Source organism: Oncorhynchus mykiss, chromosome 23, assembly GCF_057628025.1.
Source record: "Oncorhynchus mykiss isolate SJ-2025 chromosome 23, ASM5762802v1, whole genome shotgun sequence".
NCBI classification, from domain to species: Eukaryota; Metazoa; Chordata; class Actinopteri; order Salmoniformes; family Salmonidae; genus Oncorhynchus; species Oncorhynchus mykiss.
In genome coordinates this window covers 13,782,213-13,807,546 of record NC_143044.1, presented here as the reverse complement: position 1 = coordinate 13,807,546, position 25,334 = coordinate 13,782,213, and the positions used below count along the sequence as shown (strand labels likewise).

The window sequence follows — 25,334 nt, the reverse complement described above, 5'->3', positions numbered from 1 at the left end:
GAAGTGGCTCACATTCATATCTTCATACATTATTTACTCACAATGCTGAACTTTCTGCTGTGCCACAAAGTCTGTAGCATTAGTAAAAGTCCCCTACAGATGCATTACTCATCTCTGCACTTAGCGAAAGACTGTCATCTGCACTGCTATTTTAGATATCAGTTAATCTGACTATTCTCTCATTATTGATTTAATTGACGTATTTCAGAAATTTGAGGGATTTCTGTATAGTTGTCTAATGTTGGTGGAGAATATTATACTCCTGAATCACTATGATGAATATAATAGTTTATGTCTAACAATACCCTAAAAAGCCTGCCAACCCCCCCCCCCCCCCCCCCAAAAAAAAAAAAAAAAGATGTATGTATATTTGTTTGGCTCGTGGCCCACCACTTAGATTATATTTTGGCCCACCAAGCCCAAAGGTTTGAGCACACTTTCTGTATAGCCTTGCTCGGTGTATAATATATCATAATGATTGTGGTTAGGCCTGCCTATTGCATCTTCGACCAAATTGCTTTCGCCCTTAAACACAGAAATTGCATTCCATATTCCTGATAAAAGCAACCCGTTCATGAAGAAGTACTGATATTATGCTCTTCTTTTCAATCGCTGAATAAAATCTGCAGCAGTTTTGAGGCCATTTCTATATGCTTGGTATAACCTATTTTATGTGCCTATTTGATGTAGGCATTCTTTTCAAGCCAGTAACCAGGGGCTGTCGATGCCTTTTTCACCTTTACGATATATCTATGTGAATAAACTTGGCTAGATAGAGAAATATTTAACGTTAAACCTCTTTGATGTTAAAATCCCAGATATTGGGGACTTCTAGCAGACTTCTAACATTTTTGTGTACAAAGCGCTCTGTGAACATAGAGTCCAGTGCCTTATAGTGCCAGAAAACCCCACCGGTCTGCTCTCCCGTTACCACTCTGTCCGTGGAGCTGACTTGAACTGTCAGGTTCACACCCGACACTTGCATATGGAGTGACACTTCTTTGGAACATTTACATTTTAAAACGTCTCATAAATCCATGTATTATAGGCATCACAATAAATCCATTATTTATTTTAGACAGGTCTATAGAAATGTAGTGTATTTCAGAAGAACAAAATAGCATACTCTGAGTTGTCCTTATGTTAGGCCCTGATCTGGCTATGCCATATGGCTGTGGGCTACACTAGTTAATTTACTAGCAGACAAGATTTACTTTGAATATTATTTTATAGTATGAAGAATACAATTGAAAATAGAAAGGATCTTTTCTCCAAACAATTTGAGGTTGTTCATTTAGAGTTCTTTATGTAACTAGTTGTGATAAAAATGTTGGTCTATATGTTTTGATTTTTAATACACTAAGGCTGCATGAAGCGGCTCTAATGATTATTTGAAATAAGTTGCATGAAAGTGTAACGGATTTCCTCCTCTTCTTCCGAAGAGGAGAGGCGAGAAGGATCGGAAGACCAAAATGCAGCGTGGTTATTTATAAACATCTTTAATGAAAGATGAAAACGTGAACACTATACAAAATAAGAAAACGTGGAAAAACCGAAACAGTCCTAGCTGGTGCAAAACAGAGACAGGAACAATCACCCACAAGATACCTAAAAAATATGGCTGCCTAAATATGGTTCCCAATCAGAGACAACGATAAACACCTGCCTCTGATTGAGAACCACTCCAGGCAACCATGGACTTACCTAGAACACTCAACTGAACACAACCCCATAGACTACAAAAACCCTAGATGAGACAAAACACGTAAATCACCCATGTCACACCCTGGCCTAACCAAAATAATAAAGAAAACACAGAATACTAAGGCCAGGGTGTGACAAAGGAATGAGCTCTGCTCTATTTTGTGTGCAGGCTGTACACACTTCATCAGTCTCTAATTCACAATTTGACAAGCACTTGATAATGCCTCAAATTTCCCAGCTCCATCCCTTTTGTGTGGCCGTAATGCCCCCTAAAAAAATCCATGCCGTTTGCAGCCAGCGACCGTTGTGCCCTTGGGCTGAAAATAATAATTATAATTCCCTTTTCCCAGCTGCTTGCTGAAGCACCTCTCACTCACATGGCTCTTCCTCACGTGTCTTTCTCACAGGCTACAAGTAAAGACAGTCCAAATGTATTTTTTGTCAGCCAAGTAGGCCTACCAAACCGCAAAAGCACTAGCCTATGTCAATCTACTATCCCCCATAGTACAAAAGTTGACCTATTCTGTGCGGGAAATAAATATTCCAAACATAGTCTGGGATAGTTGTGGAATGCGATCGATCCCAAATTAATACAACCACTAGCATAAAAAAACTGTTTTAAGTAATGAGCCTGACGAAACAAATGAGAATGTTTAGCTTAAAATGATGATTAACTATTAGGATATTACTTCAAATCACAGCAGTAGGCTATAAGCATGAATGTTCCATTAGCAGGAAAACACCATTCTCAAAAGGGACCACAAATGTGATTTATGCATGAATTGCTTTTATTATAAAGTTGCATTTTTGTGGTGACAATTGTCTTCCCCAAACTTGAAATGTATGGCTGCATATGTATGCCAGTTATGCTCTACACCCCTTGTAAAGTGGAGTAATGTACTTTATTTTAAGAAGTTATTTGGCCACTTTTGTTGTGATACAAAACTAATCTTAACATGTAGGTCTTTGGACATTTGGAACAGTTAGCCAAGCCCTAACAGATTTTGGTAAAAGGGCTTTCATGTACTTTGCGCCATCGGATTGGAATGCCTTACAAAATACTTTTAAACCTGAAACACTTGTCCCTATTGATGAAGGATTTTGAGGCTGATTCCCTGACCTGTCATTGTCTTTAATTTGCTGTTTATTGATTTTGTTATACTTTTGTGAATTCAATCTATTTTTGCTAGATTACCTGTAGTTTTCATGTTGTCTGTCTGGTCTTTGTGTAATGACTTGGTGCTGCCTATCTTGGCCAGGACGCTCTTGAAAAAGAGATTTCAAATCTCAATGAGCCCTTCCTGGTTAAATAAAGGTTAAATAAAAGATAAATAAAACTTGATTTGAAAAAGTCGCAAAAAAAGAATGTGCTATTTGCCTTAAAATGGGCATAAGCCCATTTACATGCCAGCCAGGTAGGCTATACTCCTGTTGAAAAGATAAGTAATGTGCTTAATATTAGGAAAGTTGATAAATAAATATAGTAGGCCTAGCCTGTAGGACGCTGATAGGATCCTCCTCTTTTTAATAGAGGCCATCACACTGTTTTCTCATGCAATTGCATAACCTATAGAAATGTTGAGCAACTTAAGCTCATGGGCTCTCATGAAGGGCTTGATTCAATTTCCGCTAACATTTGCATTGTTGTCAGAGTGATTAGAGGGGCAATAGAGTGTGGGGTTACAGGCAGTTAGAACGTTTGGTAGGCTACTACTGACCAGCAGCATCAGAACTTGAAGAAGCCTAATTACCGTCACTAAATGGTCACCTGGAATTTGACTGCCTTCAAGATAGTAATAGTGCCACCATAACAGCCCTAAGCATGATGCAGCTCCCACCATGCTTGAAAATACGAAGAGTGGTAATCAGTGATGTGTTGGATTTACCTAAAACAACGCTTTTTATTCAGGACAAAAAGTACATTTCTTTGACACAATATTTTCAGTATAACTTAAGTGCCTTGTTTCAAACAGGATGCATGTTTTGGAATATAGCTTCCTTCTTTTCACTCTGTAATTGAGTTTATTGTTGTGGGATAACTACAATGTTTTCAGTTATCTCATTTCACAACCATTAAACTCTGTAACTGTTTTAAAATCACCATTGGCCTCATGATTAAATCCATGAGCAGTTTCCTTCCTCTCTGGAAACTGAGTTAGGAAGCAGGCATGTATCATTTTAGTGAGTGTACTGATACACCATCCAAAGCCTAATAAATAACTTCACCATGCTCACAGGGATATGGAGCTTCTCTCATCTACCAATAGGTGCCTTTCTTTGCGAGGCATTGAAAAACCTCCCTGGTCTTTGTGGTTGAATCGATCGAGGGACCTTACAATTATTTGTATGTGTCGGGAACAGTGATGGGGTAGTCTTTCAAAAAATTCAAAAAGCATGTTAGCCACTATTATTGAACACAGAATGGGTCCAACTTATTATGTGATTTGTTAAGCACATATTTACTCTTGACGTTATTTAGTCGTGCCATAACAAAGGGGTTGAATACTTATTGACTCAATACATTTCAGCTTTTCATTATATATTAATTTAAAAAATGTTTTTTTTTAAAAAGGGATCAAATGGTCATTGTCATGACGTTGGCCTGGGGGTAGGTTTATGACAGTCATGAATACCTCTTCCACCATTTTTCCTCTCTCTACCCTACTGATGTTACATTTGCAAAACCCTTAGTTAACATAGAGATTCTGGGAACATCAGAAGGTGGGGGGAAATGAACTATATTCTGGTAATCCGACCAATTGAACATATGCGGTGGTACTCAATGAATATGATGTCAGTTCGGTTGTCATCTGAGACATTCTCATCAATGATAAGATGACATAAACTCTACAGTGGAAAGTCTACACACCGGAGTTATCGGATTCAAATGGAATTGTTGTTCAATTTAAATGTTTGAATATGAAATTATTCATGATGGGATTAAATGTGATTTTAGCTTCTAAAATGTGAGATTTGGGTTTTCATAAGGTTAGGGCTATGCTCAATCAGTGGCCCGCCCCTGTGAAGGGACATGGGCTATAAAACTTTTCAAACACGCCCTCCTCTCTCTTCCTATATAAAGCCTTGACGACAATGTAACCTCCTGTTCCGAGGATGTGAGAACGACGGTCCGATGTCAGAATGGTTCAGATAATAACCACAGAACGAAGCCAACATCAGCGTGAGCTTTGGTTGTGAATGGTATGAACTTTGATCTCTTATTCACTACAGAAGTGGTACCTCCTAGCCGTTGAGTTTTTTAGCTGAAAAAACGCAGGTTAGGAAGGAACAGACAGAGTATCCCATCTACCACACAATGACGTTACTACAACGTATCCAATTGACCACCAGAGACATTCTTCAAAGGACAAAGGACTCGGTTTAGCATGTTTTATCACTTAATCCGGCATAGCCAAAGATTATGGGGTATTGTGTGTAGATCAGTGGCACAAAATTACAATTTAATCAATTTCAAATTCAGGCTGTAACACAACAAAATGTTGGAAAAGTAAATGGGTGTAAATACTTTCTGAAGGCACTGTATATGAAATGGGGAAAAATGTGTACTGTCACTAAATATGATGAGATTTATTTTACAGTTATAAGAAAAGTTAAATATTATAGTAAATCCTATATAACTGAATTGTTACTATATTGTTACTATATTTCATTTCCATAATTTCAAGCCCTATTCACCCACCATGCTTTTCCATATTTTCATAATATTTGTACTACGGTAGGTACTTGAGCTTATGTCCTCGAAAGTGATTACACCTCAACAATGTATAACATTTTTACCAGACCATTCTAGAACTATGCAGCATTATGAGATCTTGAGACTATAAAATCTTAAATTTTGTCCAAATGTAGATGTTGACACGGCCTTGTTCTGTTCAATGTCCTCTACCTATATAGTACTCTAAATAACCCAATTAATATTGTTAAGTTCAAAAGAAAACAAAATAAAAATTACTTACACCATCCAAACCAATGAGGGTTCGGAATATTAAAGACAATTATCTCAAACATATTTTTGAAGATAGAACCTTATAATCCAATGCTCTTGATTAGTAGTTATTTTTTATGGACATCTCATGAAAAAAAATAATTTGGGTTGTATCTGTTTAGGTGGAAATTCTACATTTTGCAATAACTTTCAAGAGGTTCTAAGAACTGAATTAGTACTTTTCATTGTGACACGGGTTGAATGGAATAACACGCTGATGCGAAGTGACTATGCTACTGTAAGAAATCAAACTGACTTCAGCACTATACACACAAGTGTCATGCACTGACCTGTTTCACCTTTCTTTGTGCTTGTCTCCACTCCCCTCCAGGTGTCACCCATCTTCCCCATTATCCCATGTGTATTTATAGCTGTGATCTCTGTTTGTCTGTTGCCAGTTCGTTTTGTTTATCAAACCTACCAGCGGTTTTCCCCTTGCGCCTGTCTTGTCTACAGTTCCTGGTTTTCTAGTTTGCCTGGTTTTGACATTTCTGCCTGTCCTGATCCTGAGCCTGCCTGCCGTCCTGTACCTTTGCCTCCCCGTGTTTGATTTAACAAACTTTTGTTACTTCGACACTCTCTGTACCTGGGTCTTACCTTCAAACCTGATAAGTGTATTACAGCCCAAGCCTCTCCTAATCAGTATATTCATACCACAGAAGAATGGGTGATTTAAAAAATACTATTGTGTACCAAGACAAGACTATACCTTTGATAAAAACATTTGTTCTTGGCTAGTTTGTCGGTTGAGGAGCTCGCCTCAATTTTAACCATTGTTTTGCATTGGCGGGGGATCTGGGCACATATCCATGGGAACCTGTGTGTGTGTGCGTGCGCAAACATGCATGTGTGTGTTTTACTTACCCTGCGGTCCTTCTCCAGGTGCTGCCTGTGGCGAAGGCTGCGTTTGCTCCTCCTCTGATGGGTGTTCTGGGGGTAGAAGTGAAAAAGACCCTCTCCAAAGGGAAGCTGGGAAAGAGAAAGAAAATGGTGTGAGAGAATGTGAGAAAGAGAGAGAGGGAGGGATTGAGTTTTATTTTTTTATTTTTTTATTTCACCTTTATTTAACCAGGTAGGCTAGTTGAGAACAAGTTCTCATTTGCAACTGCGACCTGGCCAAGATAAGGCATAGCAGTGTGAACAGACAACACAGAGTTACACATGGAGTAAACAATTAACAAGTCAATAACACAGTAGAAAAAAGGGGAGTCTATATATACATTGTGTGCAAAAGGCATGAGAAGGTAGGCAAATAATTACAATTATGCAGATTAACACTGGAGTGATAAATGATCAGATGGTTATGTACAGGTAGAGATATTGGTGTGCAAAAGAGCAGAAAAATAAATAAATAAAAACAGTATGGGGATGAGGTAGGTGAAAATGGGTGGGCTATTTACCAATAGACTATGTACAGCTGCAGCGATCGGTTAGCTGCTCAGATAGCAGATGTTTGAAGTTGGTGAGGGAGATAAAAGTCTCCAACTTCAGCGATTTTTGCAATTCGTTCCAGTCACAGGCAGCAGAGAACTGGAACGAAAGGCGGCCAAATGAGGTGTTGGCTTTAGGGATGATCAGTGAGATACACCTGCTGGAGCGCGTGCTACGGATGGGTGTTGCCATCGTAACCAGTGAACTGAGATAAGGCGGAGCTTTACCTAGCATGGACTTGTAGATGACCTGGAGCCAGTGGGTCTGGCGACGAATATGTAGCGAGGGCCAGCCGACTAGAGCATACAAGTCGCAGTGGTGGGTGGTATAAGGTGCTTTAGTGACAAAACGGATGGCACTGTGATAAACTGCATCCAGTTTGCTGAGTAGAGTGTTGGAAGCAATTTTGTAGATGACATCGCCGAAGTCGAGGATCGGTAGGATAGTCAGTTTTACTAGGGTAAGTTTGGCGGCGTGAGTGAAGGAGGCTTTGTTGCGGAATAGAAAGCCGACTCTTGATTTGATTTTCGATTGGAGATGTTTGATATGGGTCTGGAAGGAGAGTTTAGAGTCTAGCCAGACACCTAGGTACTTACAGATGTCCACATATTCAAGGTCGGAACCATCCAGGGTGGTGATGCTGGTCAGGCGTGCGGGTGCAGGCAGCGAACGGTTGAAAAGCATGCATTTGGTTTTACTAGCGTTTAAGAGCAGTTGGAGGCCACGGAAGGAGTGCTGTATGGCATTGAAGCTCGTTTGGAGGTTAGATAGCACAGTGTCCAAGGACGGGCCGGAAGTATATAGAATGGTGTCGTCTGCGTAGAGGTGGATCAGGGAATCGCCCGCAGCATGAGAAACATCATTGATATATACAGAGAAAAGAGTCGGCCCGAGAATTGAACCCTGTGGCACCCCCATAGAGACTGCCAGAGGACCGGACAGCATGCCCTCCGATTTGACACACTGAACTCTGTCTGCAAAGTAATTGGTGAACCAGGCAAGGCAGTCATCCGAAAAACCGAGGCTACTGAGTCTGCCGATAAGAATACGGTGATTGACAGAGTCGAAAGCCTTGGCAAGGTCTATGAAGACGGCTGCACAGTACTGTCTTTTATCGATGGCGGTTATGATATCGTTTAGTACCTTGAGCGTGGCTGAGGTACACCCGTGACCGGCTCAGAAACCAGATTGCACAGCGGAGAAGGTACGGTGGGATTCAAGATGGTCAGTGACCTGTTTGTTGACTTGGCTTTCGAAGACCTTAGATAGGCAGGGCAGGATGGATATAGGTCTGTAACAGTTTGGGTCCAGGGTGTCGCCCCCTTTGAAGAGGGGGATGACTGCGGCAGCTTTCCAATCCTTGGGGATCTCAGACGATATGAAAGAGATGTTGAACAGGCTGGTAATAGGGGTTGCGACAATGGCGGCGGATAGTTTCAGGAATAGAGGGTCCAGATTGTCAAGCCCAGCTGATTTGTACGGGTCCAGGTTTTGCAGCTCTTTCAGAACATCTGCTATCTGGATTTGGGTAAAGGAGAACCTGGAGAGGCTTGGGCGAGTAGCTGCGGGGGGGGGGGGAGCTGTTGGCCGAGGTTGGAGTAGCCAGGCGGAAGGCAGTTGGTGGAGGGAGAAGGAAGGTAAAAAGATGACAGGATGGAAAGAAATGGGGGAATGAGAAAGAGGGGTTGACAGAGGCAGAGAGAGTGATAGAGAGAGAAGTACACAGGTGAGAAAGTAAAAATAAAGCAATAGACAGAAATATATAAAAAAAGAAAGTAATGGTGTGAGTGACAGGATGAATAGAGAGCAGATGAAAGAGAGAGCTACAAGGTCAGCATCAATACATTTTCACTACACAGGGTCTATTTTAAGACAGTGGAGTGCACTGCTGGAATCAACTAGAATAAATCATTGAGGGAAGAACCTAGATGCATGGTATGAGCCATGCCTAAGGCTCCCATTTCAAATGAAATACCTCCATATGCTGTAATAAAGGCTGGCGTGCCAGGTCACTGTTTTTAATTAAACACATTCTTATGGGCCATTCTCATGTGCCAGTCTGATCTATGGGAATCAGTATGCTTATGGAGCTATAGTAATGTCTGATTAGCAGACTTCACTGCAATGGTACAGTACAGTAAGACTGGCCGTAAATAGCCGATATGAGAGGATATTCAAGAACAAATCCCGGCCTTTTCACTGGATGTTAGCTACAGTAAATGCTGGTGATTCAAGTCAAATAAAAGTGTATTCGTCATGTACACAGATTTGCAGATGTTATAGCAGGTACACTGAAATGCTTGTGTTTCTAGCTCCTACAGTGCAGTATTGCCTAGCAATAATAAATCAAATAAATGCATAATCCAGATGTTCTTTTTTTAAATGAAGATGAATTAATAAATATCAGAATGAGCAATGACCAAAATATGAATATATAAATATAATGGTGTGTAAAGTCAGTATGGACAGTTTATATATAAATAAATAAATATAAAAGGTGTGTACAGCATCAGTTACATAAGATGAGTCATGACTAGAATACAGTGTGTGTGTATATATATATATATATAAGTGGGTAAAACAGTATGTAAACATTATTAAAGTGACCAGGGTTCAATGACTATATATTACTTTCCTTTTACTTTCAACCTAATAAATAAAAGGTGTACAGCCATGTACAGTGCCTTGCAAAAAGTATTGATCCCCTTTGAGTTTTTTCTATTTTGTTGCATTACAACCTGTAACTTAAATATATTTTTATTTGGATTTCATGTAATGGACATACACAAAATAGTTTAAATTGGTGAAGTCAAAAGGAAAATATCACTTGTTTCAAAAAATAAATAAAAATACAAAACGGAAAAGTGGTGCGTGCACATGTATTCCCCACCTTTGCTTTTAAAAATCCTAAATAAGATCTGGTGCAACCTATTACCTTCAGATTAGTCACATAATTAGTTAGATTGCACACAGGCGGACTTTATTTAACTGTCACATGATCTCAGTATATATACACACCTGTTCTGAAAGGCCCCACAGTCTGCAACACCACTAAGCAAGGGGCACCATGAAGACCAAGGAGCTCTCCAAACAGGTCAGGGACAAAGTTGTGGAGAAGTACAGATCATGGTTGGGTTATAAAAAAATATCAGAAATGTTGAACATCCCACGGAGCACCATTAAATCCATTATTTAAAAAATGAAAGAATATGGCACCACAACAAACCTGCCAAGAGAGGGCCGCCCACCAAAACCCATGGACCAGGCAAGGAGGGCATTAATCAGAGAGGCAACAAAGAGACCAAAGATACCCCTGAAGGAGCTGCAAAGCTCAACTGCGGAGATTGGAGTATCTGTCCATAGGACCACTTTTAGCCGTATACTCCACAGAGCTAGGCTTTACAGAAGAGTGTCCAGAAAAAAAGCCGTTGCTTAAAGACAAAAATAAGCAAACACGTTTGGTGTTCTCCAAAAGGCATGTAGGAGACTTCCCAAACATATTGAAGAAGGTACTCTGGTCACGAGTCTAAAATTAAGCTTTTTGTCCATCAAGGAAAATGCTATTTCTGGCAGAAACCCAACACCTCTCATCACCCCGAGAACTCCATCCCCACAGTGAAGCATGGTGGTGGTAGCATCATGCTGTGGGGATGTTTTTACTCAACAGGGACTGGGAAACTGCTCAGAATTGAAGGAATGATGGGTGGTGCTAATAAACCTGTTTCAGTCTTCCAGAGAATTGAGACTGGGATGGAAGTTCACCTTCCAGCAGAACAATGACCCCAAGCATACTGCTAAAGCAACACTTGAATGTTTTAAGAGGAAACATTTAAATGTATTGGAATGGGCTAGTCAAAGGCCAGACCTCAATCGAATTGAGAATCTGTGGTATGACTTAAATATTGCTGTACACCAGTGGTACCCAACCAACTTGAAGGAGCTGGGCCACTCTGTCTCAGAATGGTACGTGGCAACCAACATTGGCTGCTTGTGAAGTTGCGGATGTAGACAGTGTCATTGGGTTTTAACTTTCTCTCCCTCGGGTGGTGGCCATGTCTCTCTTTGTTTCTCTTGTCTCTCTTGTTTGTTTCACCTACTTCCGTTCCACTCGTACTTTGATGTCTGGACGCAGTAGATCCAGGTGAGCTTTTGGCTTTCTGTCCATCAACTTCTCAACTGGAGCCTGTCCTGCTGTTTGTGGTGTGATGCGGTACTGGAACAAGAACCGAGAGAGCTTCGTTGTGATGGTTCCCCCAGTCATCTTTTTGAGCCCCTCTTTCAGTGTCTGCACAGCCCGCTCCACTAAGCCTTTCAAGGCCGGGTGAAACGGCACGCTGCGGACATGGCAAATTCCGTTTCTCCACAATAATTCTTAGAGGGATAACGCATTAAGAAGGAAAGAAATAGTCTTAATCCATTCCTTACTTAGATGTACGTGTGTTTTTGGTATTTGATGTGAAACTGTTAGATATTACTGCACTGTCGGAGATAGAAGCACAAGCATTTCACTACACCCTCAATAACATCTGCTAAACATGTGTACATGACCAATATATTTGATTTTGATTTGACTTGAAGCAGGGTATGCTGTCTTATGTTTTTTTTCCACTTTATTACTCAAAATGATGGCACCGACGCGACCACAACATATCATTGTGCAAAAGGCTGTGTTGGTTGGTGATACGGATTCAGACACTTCCTTTCACTTTGAAAGCGATGATGATGTAGAGGGGAGTGAAACAAGTAAACAGCAGATATTTGGTGGTAACGAAGTTTGATGCTGTGAAACTTGGGGAATAGCTCTCAGATTAGCAAGTCCTGTCATGATCACCAGGTTGATACAGGTGAGCACATCAGCGGTGGAGCATTGTTAAGCAGTAGGCTTATACTAACTTGTTGATGATTTTGTCTTGTTTCTACCAAAGTCATTTTATATGGAAAAGAACCAAGCTGCTTGGTATAGACAGCGAACTAGCTAGCTAACTGCCAGATTTTTCTGTCAGGCTAGCTAGAAAAGTTGTGGGATGTTAAATGTGTGCTGCGCTCATGAAGCGTGAAGCCGTCACTTTCACTACCTAACATTAGCCATACAGACAACCAGCTAGCTCTCCACGAAATAGAGTGTTTATCTGTTGGACTTGCTAGTTACAGATATTCATATTACTTCATTTTCCTATTAATTTGACAGCTTGCTTAGCTGACATGTTATGGTAAAAGCATACGCAGTGGCACTGAAATGATATCGACTTGCAGTGATAGTTGTTTACATAGGCAGCTAACAAGATTATTGTATCCTCCTGTTTCTACCGGTAACTAATTGGCTAACATTAGCAGGGAACGGTCAAACTTTAAACAATTGTTACCCAGATGAAAATGGGGGAGGGTCATGGTTTTTCAATTTCAGTCAGGGAAAGGGTTTAGTATTATTTTTTTAGTCCAGGGGAGGGTTATGTAATTTGTAACTGATTTACATGTCATATTATGTAATAAAATTGTCATAAAATGTAATATTGCTCAGGGTTTGAGAACGAGTTGCTTATTGTAGTATCTCGATGTGTGCCCGTGATTCCCCTCATCCCTGATTCGCTGCTGGGCGCGCAATATCAAGTGTACCTAGTGTGGTCTCAATAAAATTATGTATAGCCTATAGTATACGCTATAGGCCTAGGCTATACAAAGAGCATACTCGGGGAAGCATTGGGCAAAGTTATATTTCTAAGAAAATGTACTTCCTTCCCAAGTTTTTTGCGCTGCTGGGATGGTGTACAGTACCAGTCAAAAGTTTGAACACACCTACTCATTCAAGGGTTTTTCTTTATTTCTTCATTGTAGAATAATAGTGAAGACATCAAATGTCATGTATTGTCATATTATGTCTTGTTCCTGTTCTTTCTCTTCACTCCGTCTCCCTCTGCTGGTCGTATTAGGTTACCTTCTCTTCCTCTCCTTCCCCCAGCTGTTCCTCATCTTCTCTAACTACCTCGTTCACCCTTTCCCCACCTGTTCCCTTTTTCCCTCTGATTAGGTCTCTATTTCTCTCTCTGTTCCTGCTTCTGTCTTTGTCAGATTCTCGTTTGAGTTTCTCATGCCAGAACCAAACTATCGTCTCGTTTGCTTCCCCCTTGTCCTGTCCTGTCGGAATCTGCCTGTTCATCTGATGCTATGTGTGATCAGGTACCTCTGTCCTCTACGACCCGCACCTACCCAGAGAGACCAGCAGTCTGTCGCCGCTAACCCAGCTATTCTCCTCTGCTGCTAAGAAGGGGACTCTAACCCAGCTATTCTCCTCTGCTGCTAAGAAGGGGGACTCTTCTGTGAATATCAGAAGGACTTTATGATTCATTTGTCGCCCTCTCTGCGGGTTGTCTATTTTGCCATTATATACATCTGAAGAGGATCTATGTCTTCCCTGTGTTTTGACATTAAAGGACTCTGTTTTTGTTAAACCGCTTTTGGGTCCTCACTCACGTGCATAACATCAAAACTATGAAATAACACATATGGAATAATGTAGTAACCCAAAAAGTGTTAAACAAATAAAAATGTTATATTTGAGATTCTTCAAAGTAGCCACCCTTTGCCTTGATGACAGCTTTGCACACTCTAGGCATTCTCTCAACCAGCTTCATGAGGAAGTCACCTGGAATGCATTTCAATTAACAGGTGTGCCTTGTTAAAAGTTAATTTGTGGAATGTCTTTCCTTCTTAATGCATTTGAGCCAATCAGTTGTGTTGAGACAAGGTAGGAGTGGTATACAGAAGATTGCCCGATCTGGTAAAAGACCAACTCCATATCAAGGCAAGAACAGCTCAAATAAGCAAAGTGAAACGACAGTCCATCAGATTAAGGTCTCTTCAAGTGCAGTCGCAAAAACCATCAAGTTCTATGACGAAACTGGTAACACTGTCTGTGATTTATTAAGAATTCATGGGATTAACCAGCATTGCTACAACAGCATTCTGCAGCGATATGCAATCCCATCTGCAATCCTACCTCCAAGCTGTGTATGGGCTATTTGACCAAGAAGGAGAGTAATGGAGTGCGAAATCAGATGATCTGGCTTCCACAATCACCCGACCTCAACCCAATTGAGAAGGTTTGGGATGAGTTGAACTGCAGAGTGAAGGAAAAACAGCAACAAGTGCTCAGCATATGTGGGAACTCCTTGGAACTGTTGGAAAAGCATTCCAGGTTAAGCTGGTTAAGAGAATGCCTAGAGTGCACAAAGCTGTCATCAAGGCAAAGAGTGGCAACTTCTATATATCAAATATTGGGAGTTGTTTTTGATTACTATATGATTCCATGTGTTATTTCATAGTTTTGATGTCTTCACTATTATTCTCCAATGTAGAAAATAGTTAAAATAAAGAAAACCCTTGAATGAGTATGTGTGTCAACTTTTGACTGGTACTGTATTTAAAACTAGGTTACACTGCATTACACACTGCAATGGATTGGCATTCCCATTCATGAGCCCCGGCCTGCACTGCTGTTTCTGATGTAAAGCCTTTTGCGCTGTGTACGGTGGCACTTAAGGAGGCAAGTCAAAGGCTTCTTCCAAAAATTATTTCTTTATTTGTTAAAAGAAAAAAAGAAAAAAAGCAATATCTGTGTGCACGGACTAGGTCTACTGTTGTCCTGTTTAGTCTGAAAAGTTGACCGCGAAGAAGGACCGGAGGTAAGCTTGCGACCTTTATAATTGATTTTATTCAAAACAATATGTTTCGTTTCCCATAATGAATCCATCAGTTATTGTTCTCACAATAAGCCATATTTGAGTAATTTACGTCACTAACATTACTCTGAAGTGGCAGCCGCTGAGATGGACAGAGCATGGCTGCTGAAAGTAGGCTAATTCGAGAAGGCCTGATTCCTTTAAAGTCTTTGTTTTAAATTGACTTTAGGCTACTAACAACAAGAGGCCTTTGTGCTGAAACTATTTGTTCCTATTCAAGATGTAAGATGCAGGCCTACCTGTTTGACATATTAAATTATAGTCTACTATCCATAGATTTGGCAGCCAATTCCTTCAGTCCTTATGCACTCCTTTAAATATGTCAGTGTCAGTGAAGAGCTTGGTGTGTTAAGTTAAATGCAGGGCTCGCATTGAGGGGGGTATGTGAGGGTATTGTGGCTTTTGTTAAAGAAAATGGCTAAAACCATAGGCCTACCCCTTGTTAGCTTAAAATTTTACCTGATTATATAGAGCAATCTTTAGGTCTTTCATCCAAATTTTGCAACACAACTTCCCCAAACAATTTCACCCTTGGCAAACCCTCTCTGTGGATGAGGCAATGATCAAATTTGACAGGAGACAAAAGACATGTGTATTTTCTGTCCACAAATAGCTCAGGGGAGGAGTTGTTACTCATAATTTGAAAGGAGACCACTCCCTGGTGAAGTTTGAAGGACACAAGATAGGGTGTGTATCCAGAGTGGACGCAGGGCAAAGAGTGGGAGATGTGTAGAAACCTCTACGTGTTCTGTGCCACTTTGTAGGATGGGGCTGTGCTTCCAAAAGTTCCATGACATGTTGCAGGCTAAATGCAAATACTTAAATGAAATACTTAAGTGTGAAATATGAATTTGTCCTACAATCTTATAGGGAAATTGTGTACTTAAAAAAATGGTCTCTTAACAGTTTGTGTTTTGTATCTTATCTCTGTGTCTGTTATCAAATACTTGGTAAAGTTGGAATTTTTCTGTAATTTTTGTAATTTACTGAATTGTTGTCAAAGTTGGCAACTATTTATATATTTTTTTCATGCCTAGTCTGTACTAAGTCTTACTGAGAGAGGTTATCTACATTTTAAAATAGTTACAGAAGAAATAATCTTTGGCAATCCAAGAGCCTACTTTGTGTGGGTTTTGAAATACATTTTGGAATATGTTTGAAATATTTAAATTTAAATAATATTTTGAAGTTTAATATTTGGTACATTTTGACTGAGTAATTTTATCAAATTTGCGACAACTGAAATACTATAAAGGTTTTTCTTGTGTTGGGTGCTAATATATTTTTGATAGTGAGTGTCTACACAATTGAAGACAAAATTAATGTTATTCCTATTGACATGAATGTGGTGTCATATTAAGTTGTGCTTACTAAAACTAAGTTAAAACCTCTTGAGGTATAGGGGGCAGCATTTTCACTTTTGGATAAATAGCGTGCCCAATATCAACTTCCTGCTACTCAAGCCAGGAATATAAGATATGCATATTATTAGTAGATGGGGATAGAAAACACTCCGAAGTTTCTAAAACTGTTTGAATCATGTCTGTGAGTATAACAGAACTTATGTAGCAGGCAAAACCCTTAGGACTAACTGTTCAGAATTATTATTATTTTTGCCTCGGACTGTTCCCTCAATTATCTTTGCCATGGGATATTTGATAGGAACCTGTTTTCAGTTCCTACCACTTCCACTGGATGTCACCATTCTTGGGAATTTCGTTGAGGTTAGTCATTTGTGCAACGAAGAAGAAGCACATCCTGGAACAACGTTTCAATATTGAGAGTTGCGCAAGACTTAAAAAGGAGCATGGTTTGTTTACTTGCTGTATTGAATACAGATTGCCCCGTCTACAATTTGATCAATTATTAACGTTTAAAAATACCTAAAGTTGTATTACAAAAGTAGTTTGAAATATTTTGGCAAAGTTTATAGGCAACTTTTGAAATGTTTTGTAGTTTTTTTTCTGGATCAAACACGCTTTATAAATTTACATTTTGGATATATATGGACAGAATTAATCGAACAAAAGGACCAATTGTGATGTTTATGGGACATATTGGAGTGCCAACAAAAGAAGCTCGTCAATGTTAATGCATGTTTTATATTTTATTTCAACGTTTTGTGTAGCGCCTGCAGGGTTGAAATATGCTACCCTCTTTATTGACATTGTGTTATCATCAGATAATAGCTTCTTATGCTTCCGCCGAAAAACTTTTTAAAATCTGACATGTTGGCTGGTGTAGCGAGTGTAGCTTTAAATGAGTATCTTACATGTGTGATTTAATGAATGTTAGATTTTATATCATTATTTGAATTTGCCGGCACTGCATTTTCCCTGTTTTTAAAAAAAACATTTTTTTTTACCATCATCTTTGAAATGCAAGAGAAAGGCCATAATGTATTATTCCAGCTCAGGCACAATTTAGATGTTGTCCCCTAGATGGCAGCAGTGTATGTGCTACATTTTATACTGATCAAATGAACCATTGCATTTCTGTTCAAAATGTTGTATCATGACTGCCCAAATGTAACTAATTGGTATATTAATAACATTTCAAGTCCATAACTGTGCACTCTCCTCAAACAATAGCATGGTAAAATCAGATATGTCTATGTCCTGGGAAATGTTGTTATTACTTACAACATCATGCTAATCACATTAGCGGACAATATCTCAACTGTCCCAAAGGGTGGGAGACCGATCTGTAGAGACTTGTAATTGTAATTTGTTCTTCATTTTTTACATATGTCTGTTTGTTTGTTTGTTTGAAATGCGTTTTATCTTGAAAATTCTCAGTAATCTTAAGCAGCATTCTAGAATTCTATTGAGGTCTAAATGGTTAAAGTTCCAAACTACAGTACAAGCGGCCTCAGGATATAGGCCTTTTCATGTAGTCCACGATCAGCTCTTTTGTCTTGCTCACATTGAGGGAGAGGTTGTGGTTCTGGCACCACACTGACAGTTCTCTGACCTCCTCCCTATAGGCTGTCTCATCGTTGTCGGTGATCAGGCCTACCACTGTTGTGTCATCAGCAAACGTAATGATGGTGTTGGAGTCGTGTTTGGCCACGCAGTCGAGGGTGAACAAGAAATACAGGAGGGGACTTAATACACACCACTGAGGGGCCCTAGTGTTAAGGATCAGCGTGGCAGACGTATTGTTGCCTACTCTTACCACCTGGGGCGGCCCGTCAGGAAGTACAGGATCCAGTTGCAGAGGGAGGTGTTTAGTCCCAGAGTCCTTAGCTTAGTGATGAGCTTCGTGGGCACTCTGGTGTTGAGCTGTAGTCAACGAATAGCATTCTCACATGGGTGTTCCTTTTGTCCAGGTGAGAACGGGTGATGTGGAGTACGATTGGGATTGCGTCATTTGTGGACCAGCCTTTCAAAGCACTTCATGGCTACCGACATGAGTGCCACAGGGCGGTAATCATTTAGGCAGGTTACCTTCACTTCCTTGGACACAGGGACTTAGTTGGTCTGCTTGAAACATGTAGTTATTACAGACTATGTCAGGGAGAGTTTGAAAATGTCAGTGAAGACACTTGACAGTTGGTCCGCGCATGCTTTGAGTACACGTCCTGGTAATCCATCTGGCCAGGGTCTTTGTTAATGTTGACCATGTTTAAAGGTTTTGTACACATCGGCCACTGAGAGCATTATCACATAGTCATCAAGAACAGCTGGTGCTCACGTGCATGCTTCAGTGTTGCTTGCCTCAAAGTGGCATTTAGCTCATCTGGTAGGCTTGAAAGGCATTTAGCTCATCTGGTAGGCTCGCGTCACTGGGAAGCTCGCGTCTGGGTTTCCCTTTGTAGTCCATAATAGTTTTCAAGCCCTGCAACATCTGACGAGTGTCAGAACCGGTGTAGTAGGATTCAATCTTAATCCTGTATTGACGCTTTGCTTGTTTGATGGTTCGTCTGAGGGCATAGCGGGATTTCTTATAAGCGTCCAGATTAGTCTCCCGCTCCTTGAAAGCGGCAGCTCTAGCCTTTAGCTTGCTGCAGGTGTTGCCTGTAATCCATGGCTTCTGGTTGGGATATGTACATACAGTCACTGTGGGGAAGATGTCGTCGATGCACTTATTGATGAAGCCAATGACTGAGGTGGTGTATTCCTCAATGCAGTAATGTAGTGTAGCATCCGCGTCATCTGACCAGTTCCGTTTTGAGCGAGTCTCTGTAAGGAGATCCTCGCCCTGAGCTCGCCTACATTATTATCCAGGGACTGAACAGTAGCGAGTAATATACTTGGAAGCGGTGGATGGTATGCACGCCGCTTGAGTCTGAATAGGACCCCACTCTTTCTACCTCTACTCCGACGTCACCATTTTGGTGCAGCCCCCGGAATGAATAGAGCTACACAAAGGATCCAGATCAGGGAAGTCAAATTTCTGCTCAAAATTCTGGTGAGTGACTGCAGATCTAATATCCGAAAGTCATTTCCAGCTGTAGGTATTACAGTTTTTTCCAACTGCTTACACACAAAATCTTTTCATGTCACACGATTTTTGAAACTTCTCACTCAGTGCAAAACTACACACCAAATATCCAAAACCATAACCTATTTCTCAGCCTTTGACTCAGTTGTCAATTGCATAAAACACTTTTTTCAAAACACTACACACAATTCTCTACCTAAAACACAAAAATCTAACAGGAAGTGACTTGCTTTCCTTTTCCAAACACAACCAATCAAAATGCTACACTTACTCACCAGGTCACACACACACTCCTCACATGTGCAAACACTAATAGCTTAACTGATGACTAACCAATCACTGCTTTACTGTAGTATGGGCCTATTAATAGGTCAAAGGTCAGATTACCTGTTTTGAACAATCGATGCCAACAATGGACAGAGAGCAAGAGGAGTAGGAGGGAGAGGAAGAGGAAGAAGAGGACGAGGGCAAAGAAGAGAAGGAAGGAGAGCCTGTTGATCATGTGATCAACCACGGTTTGGCCATGAGTCGATTTACAGTGGCGTCCATAATTCGAACCTTCAGAAATGAGAGCAGGTATGCAACTATCTAATGACTATTTAAGCATTACAGTAATGTACTGTAAAATACGTATGACTGCATAGTATTGCATAAACATTTGTAACTCTAAGCCATCCATTTACTGCACTGCATTGAATGAATGAGGTTGGTTATCATGCTGTACAAAAAAATGTTGTACATTGTTTACAGTTCCTATGTTGAACACATACTGTGTTTTGAATTCTGTACACAGTAGAAATGCAAAGCCATCATGGAGGACGAGGACACTTGTTTACAGATGTACAAGAGACTGCAATTATAAATATGGTTTTGGCCAACAGTGCAATTAGGATTTGATCGATAAGAGAGCATATCTCGAATAATGATACCATATTTAACAACATCAATGCTGTAAGCCTGTCGACCATACAACGCATCCTCCAACGGCACCGAGTGACGATGAAACAACTTTACAACGTGCCATTTGAGAGAAACTCTGACAGAGTCAAGAATATGCTAAATGACTTTGTAGAGGTATGTATGCAACACTACTTCCAGTACTTCAGACATAGCATATTTACTCATCTGTCTATATTTTTGTCTGTTACAGAGAGTATCGGAGCTGGATGCCCATGTAATTCACCATGAATTTATTTATGTGGATAAGGTTGGCTTCAACCTCACCAAAACCAGGCGCCGCGGAAGAAATGTAATAGGACAGAGGGCACTTACCAATGTCCCTGGACAGCGTGGGGGTAATATAATTATGTGTGCTGCCATCACTCAAAACGGGGTCCTCCATCACAATGCCACACTGGGTCCGTACAACACCGGCCATATGCTCACTTTTCTGGATGCAATTTATCACAATGCTTGTCCCTGATCCAGATCAGGAGCCTGCTAGATTTGTGGTTTTATGAGACAATGTTAGTTTTCACCGGGCTGTTCTGGTTTGCCACCCATTCACAATTTGAAGTTTTGTACCTACCCCCATATTCACCTTTTCTAAATCCCATAGAGGAATTCTTCTCAGCCTGGCGCTGGAAAGTGTATGATCGCCAACCCTATTCCCACATGCTGCTTCTCCAGGCAATGGAGGATGTGTGGGGACATAGAGGTTGCCTCTGTCCAAGGTTGGATACGCCATGCTAGGAGATACTTCCCTCGATGTTTGCCAAGAGAAAATGTATCTTGTGATGTGGACGAAGTATTGTGGCCAGACCCAGGCCAGAGAAGAGATTAAGTGTAGTTTAGCACTTGTGATGTTGTTGGAAACAACTGTAATACAAGAAGCGTTCTGAGCGGATAATGTAAGAAATAACACTGAAAAAAACAACATACTGCAAAGTTAGTAGCTTGAAACAGGGCGACCGTGTCTGTCGGCACCATCTTGTTTAAAGTATACATTAGGGAATTGGCTTAATGTGGAGGTGTATGTGTATGTATTTTTGTTTTGAAGTATATGCACCTGTATGTGTTTCCAGGCTTGCTAAATGAATTAAGCATGAATAACTGCACAGATATGGATACAAATAACGCTGGAGATGACATAATCCAGAGGTGATGTATGTGTGAAGCAGTGAAGGAGTGGATGGATGAGGGCAGCCTACTGTATGATAGTGTCTATAGTACAACTCAGAGATGCTGCCATTAAACCTCAGTCAAAACAAAACGCATTTGGTATCTAATTATCCATGTCAAATTAAACATTAAATCATGAGTAGCCGTTATTTGAATGCTGAGGTGAACATCTTAATTCACAACACCACAATACCCTCGATTTCTAGGCTACGCCTCAGTGCCTTGCTCTCCAGCTAATTGCACTTACACTCTTATTCTGACATTTGACAAGGCAGTACAGTCAGGGGGATAATTTTCCCTCTTCAGACAAGGCCTGCATTCACAGGGCTGTTTAATAAGTGGTTGGATAAATAGATGGGTGATCAACTGCCACATCCGAAGAGAAAGCAATCTGTTGATTTCTGATAAGATGGTGTCAATTTTCTTCATTGAGAATTCAGTTAATTAATCTTGAATAAAGAGGATGAAGCATACGGTGCCTTCAGAATGTATTCGCACCTCTTGCCTTTTTCCACATTTTGTTGTGTTACAGCCTGAATATAAAATGTATTAAATTTAGATTTTGTGTTACTGGCCTACACACACAACACCCCATAATGTCAAAGTGGAATTAGGTTTTTAGAAATGTCTTGAGTCAATAAGTATTCAACCCCTTTGTTATGGCAAGCCTAAATAAGTTCAGAAGTAAATATTTGCTAAACAAGTCACACTATAAGTTGCAAGGACTCATTCCATGATTTTGTAAGGACTACCTCATCTGTCTCCCACACATATAATTATCTGTAAGGTCCCTCAGTTGAGCAGTGAGTTTCAAACACAGATTCAGTCACATAGACCAAGGAGGTTTTCCAATGTCTCGCAAAGAAGGGCACCTATTGATTATATGGGTAAAAATAAAAATGCAGACATTGAATATTCCTTTGAGCATGGTGAAGTTATTAAATACACTTTGGATGATGTATCAATACACCCATCTGCTCCAAATATACCGGCGTCCTTCCTAAATCAATAGCCGGAGAGGAAGGACACCGCTCAGGGATTTCACAATCAGCCCAAGGTGACTTTTGGTCACCTTTCGGTCCCTGTCCCAATGCTTTTAACCACTAGGCTACAGCATCCATTCCCACATTCATGATTGTCAACGGAAGAGGCAAGTGCAGAATCTTAAATTCTTGCAGTTCAACCTCCAGTTACTGCTAGTGGTTTGAACACTGTGCTTGACAATGCCTGCCAAACGGTAAATAATGGCAAATGATCAAATACATAAAACAATGTTAAACATAAAGACATTTCAGAAAAAGGGGATCTAATTCTGCACTGGACATGATTCAAAATGTCATAATGGTGTTTAGAAGCTTTAGAGAGAGGAAAGAGAAACACCAAAAGAGAAAGTATCTAATTCTGCACGGAACAGGACTAGAAACACAAACATATTGTTATATTTTCTGTTAGTTCTCCCAGTACCTGGGAAGGTGTTGCACGATACTTGATTTAGTGGTGTTGTGTTCCATGTAATGTTTCAAAACATCTCAGGATGATGTGTTTCAATACTCCAGTCAAGTTCAAGTTTCGTCTCCTTCAAGTTTGTGGCAGCTCAGTTGCCACTAGTTGTGTTGTACAAAGCACTTAATTTTAACACTGTGCTATTAGCCTGCCTTAATTCATGTAGTCTAGTCACCCCACATTTCTCATTTCCAAAATTACTGGGGGATAAAAAATAGATTAAGGCTGATTTTATATTTATGTTAATGTAGCCTAAGGCTTAATGAGGCAACATTGGCCTAGATATTATGTAACAAAATAAATTATACAGATCAACTTAATTGAAGGTCATCTGAAAAACAAAACAAATAGGCAAAGGCATACTTCAAATAACAGGCTACATATTTTAAATGTTTTAACTGAAGTCATATCAAGTATTTATGTTGATAAAATCATAGCCAAAATAGGATTTTTTTTAATATTCTATGCAATATAAATAAAAATAAGAAACATGAGCATTTAAAAAAAAAGTGGAGTTGAGTGACAAACACTGGACATGTTCATCAATGCAAATGATTGGCTTGATGGGAATATCGAATCGACAGCCCATCATTAGCCTACATTATGCACATTTTCTGCAACATTGTAGCCTAACATGTCTTACCTTCCGCGCACTATGAAACCCGTGCTCTGTTGCAAGTTGGTGCGCTTCATCATGTGCACCTTCATGCAACTGAACCAAGAGATGATTTGTGAAGATCCCATCGACTGTGGCGTGTGTCGCAAGAAACAGTGCTTTTAGTAATATCAATACAACTGCTGTCCCATATGTGAGAGATCCAATCATCATTTCTAGCTTGTATCAAGGTGCCTGTCGAAGTGAATTCTGTGTGCGGGATGCTCCTTTGAAGAGATGTATGATTCAGTCCTTTTGGGAATACATCTCCTCTGCAGCGGAGGGCTAGTGGAAGTTGGCGATGCTACGAGACGATTCGATGGATGATTGTGTACCAAACCTGCATCCTCAGCTCTCTCTCCTCCTTCATCTATCATTTATCAGCCCCTCTGTTCGGGTCCTCTATTCGTGACGTTCCACCAATCGGCTCCGGCGGGTGTGTCTCCCTCCTCTCTCTCTCCGCTCTGGTGCGTTTTGGAAGAGAGGAATGTTCGCACTTTCGAGCGCACGAGGACACTTTCAGGACCCTGGAGAATTCCTTCTCTGGTCAGAAATTGTGCTAAGCACACTAGCGCGGCAGACAAGGAAAGTCCTGAATAGAAACACCTACAGCAACTAGGTCTATATTGTGCTCCTCAAATAACTTTGTGTATGATTTCTTGTGTTATTAGACTGTGTGGTGTGCAGAAAAATACACGTGTCCAAGTACAGCACCAGGCATAAACATTGGCTATATATGCTGTAGACTTTGTAGCGTTGGGCATAGAAAAAACGGTGCCTCAATTATTTATTTCATGCACAACGATATAGACTGTAGCCTATACTTGAATGGACAACATATTTCACTGCTGTATGGTGGTATTAATGTGCTGTAGTCTCTATTTCGGCAGCTGGTTCACAGACACTATTATACTGTAACAAAGACTGTGTTGAGAAGCAAAATTAAACAAAGAAAACATGTAATCAAATTTGGGAGTTTTACATTGAGCCAATCTGATACCCAAGTCGTTTCTAAATATTGTGGTGCAAATGTGTGTGGAGAGAATTTGTGAATGTGTGTCTGGGATTGGGCTCCCAGATTCAGACATGATATGTTCCTTTTTCTCTGCTTGCTGTATGATGGGTATGAGGCTATCTTCTTCTGTGTGAAATGAACCAGAAAATACCGTTCAGGTCTCTAAAGGGGGCATTGGTTGGAGGTATGGACCCAAAGCAAACCAGGGTACAGGTCTTTGAGTCTAACACAATACCATGTAGCATAAAACCTTGTCTTTTCACACAAGCAGCTATGAACATTTGGTTGTTTTCATTACATGTTCTTGCAAGGATCGTGTCTGGCACCATTGTGATCTACCCATCAATAGAGCAGATCTTTGCAGGTCCGTGACTCTTTATAACCGTGGGAGATCAGACATTGGTGCTCCTTTGGCACTGTAATCAACAGGAGAATTGAGATGATGTGAGGAGCTTCAAAACAACAGTCAAAGTAATGTTTTTCACTATATCCGTAATATTATTCCAGAGCTGTGTTGTACACAACATGCTGTAGATCTATTACATCCTACACTGCTTTATAAAAGGCAACATCTCACATTATGACTGCCCCTGAAAAAGTAGATTTTCTCAAAGAGAAAGCATTATCTGCTGAGTATGTTTGGGGATATTTGGAAATGAACCAATACCAAACAGCAAGTTATCTTATTATTACGTCTCTCATTACAATTCACAGACA

At 40.3% G+C, this 25,334-nt stretch overlaps 1 protein-coding gene across 1 annotated transcript in view; it reads right to left on the bottom strand.

The window, feature by feature from the left end:
• LOC110502463 (neuroendocrine convertase 2) overlaps positions 1–24,068 on the bottom strand; it is a 70,239-nt gene extending 46,171 nt beyond the window's left edge. Inside the window, exons 1-2 of the mRNA XM_021580490.3 lie at positions 23,591–24,068; positions 6,575–6,679 (exon numbers count right to left, since the gene is read on the bottom strand). Coding sequence (XP_021436165.2) covers positions 6,575–6,679; positions 23,591–23,776 — 291 coding nt within the window. The 5' untranslated portion in view covers positions 23,777–24,068. The remainder of the gene's footprint in view (positions 1–6,574; positions 6,680–23,590) is intronic.
• Between the last annotated feature and the right edge of the window lie 1,266 nt (positions 24,069–25,334).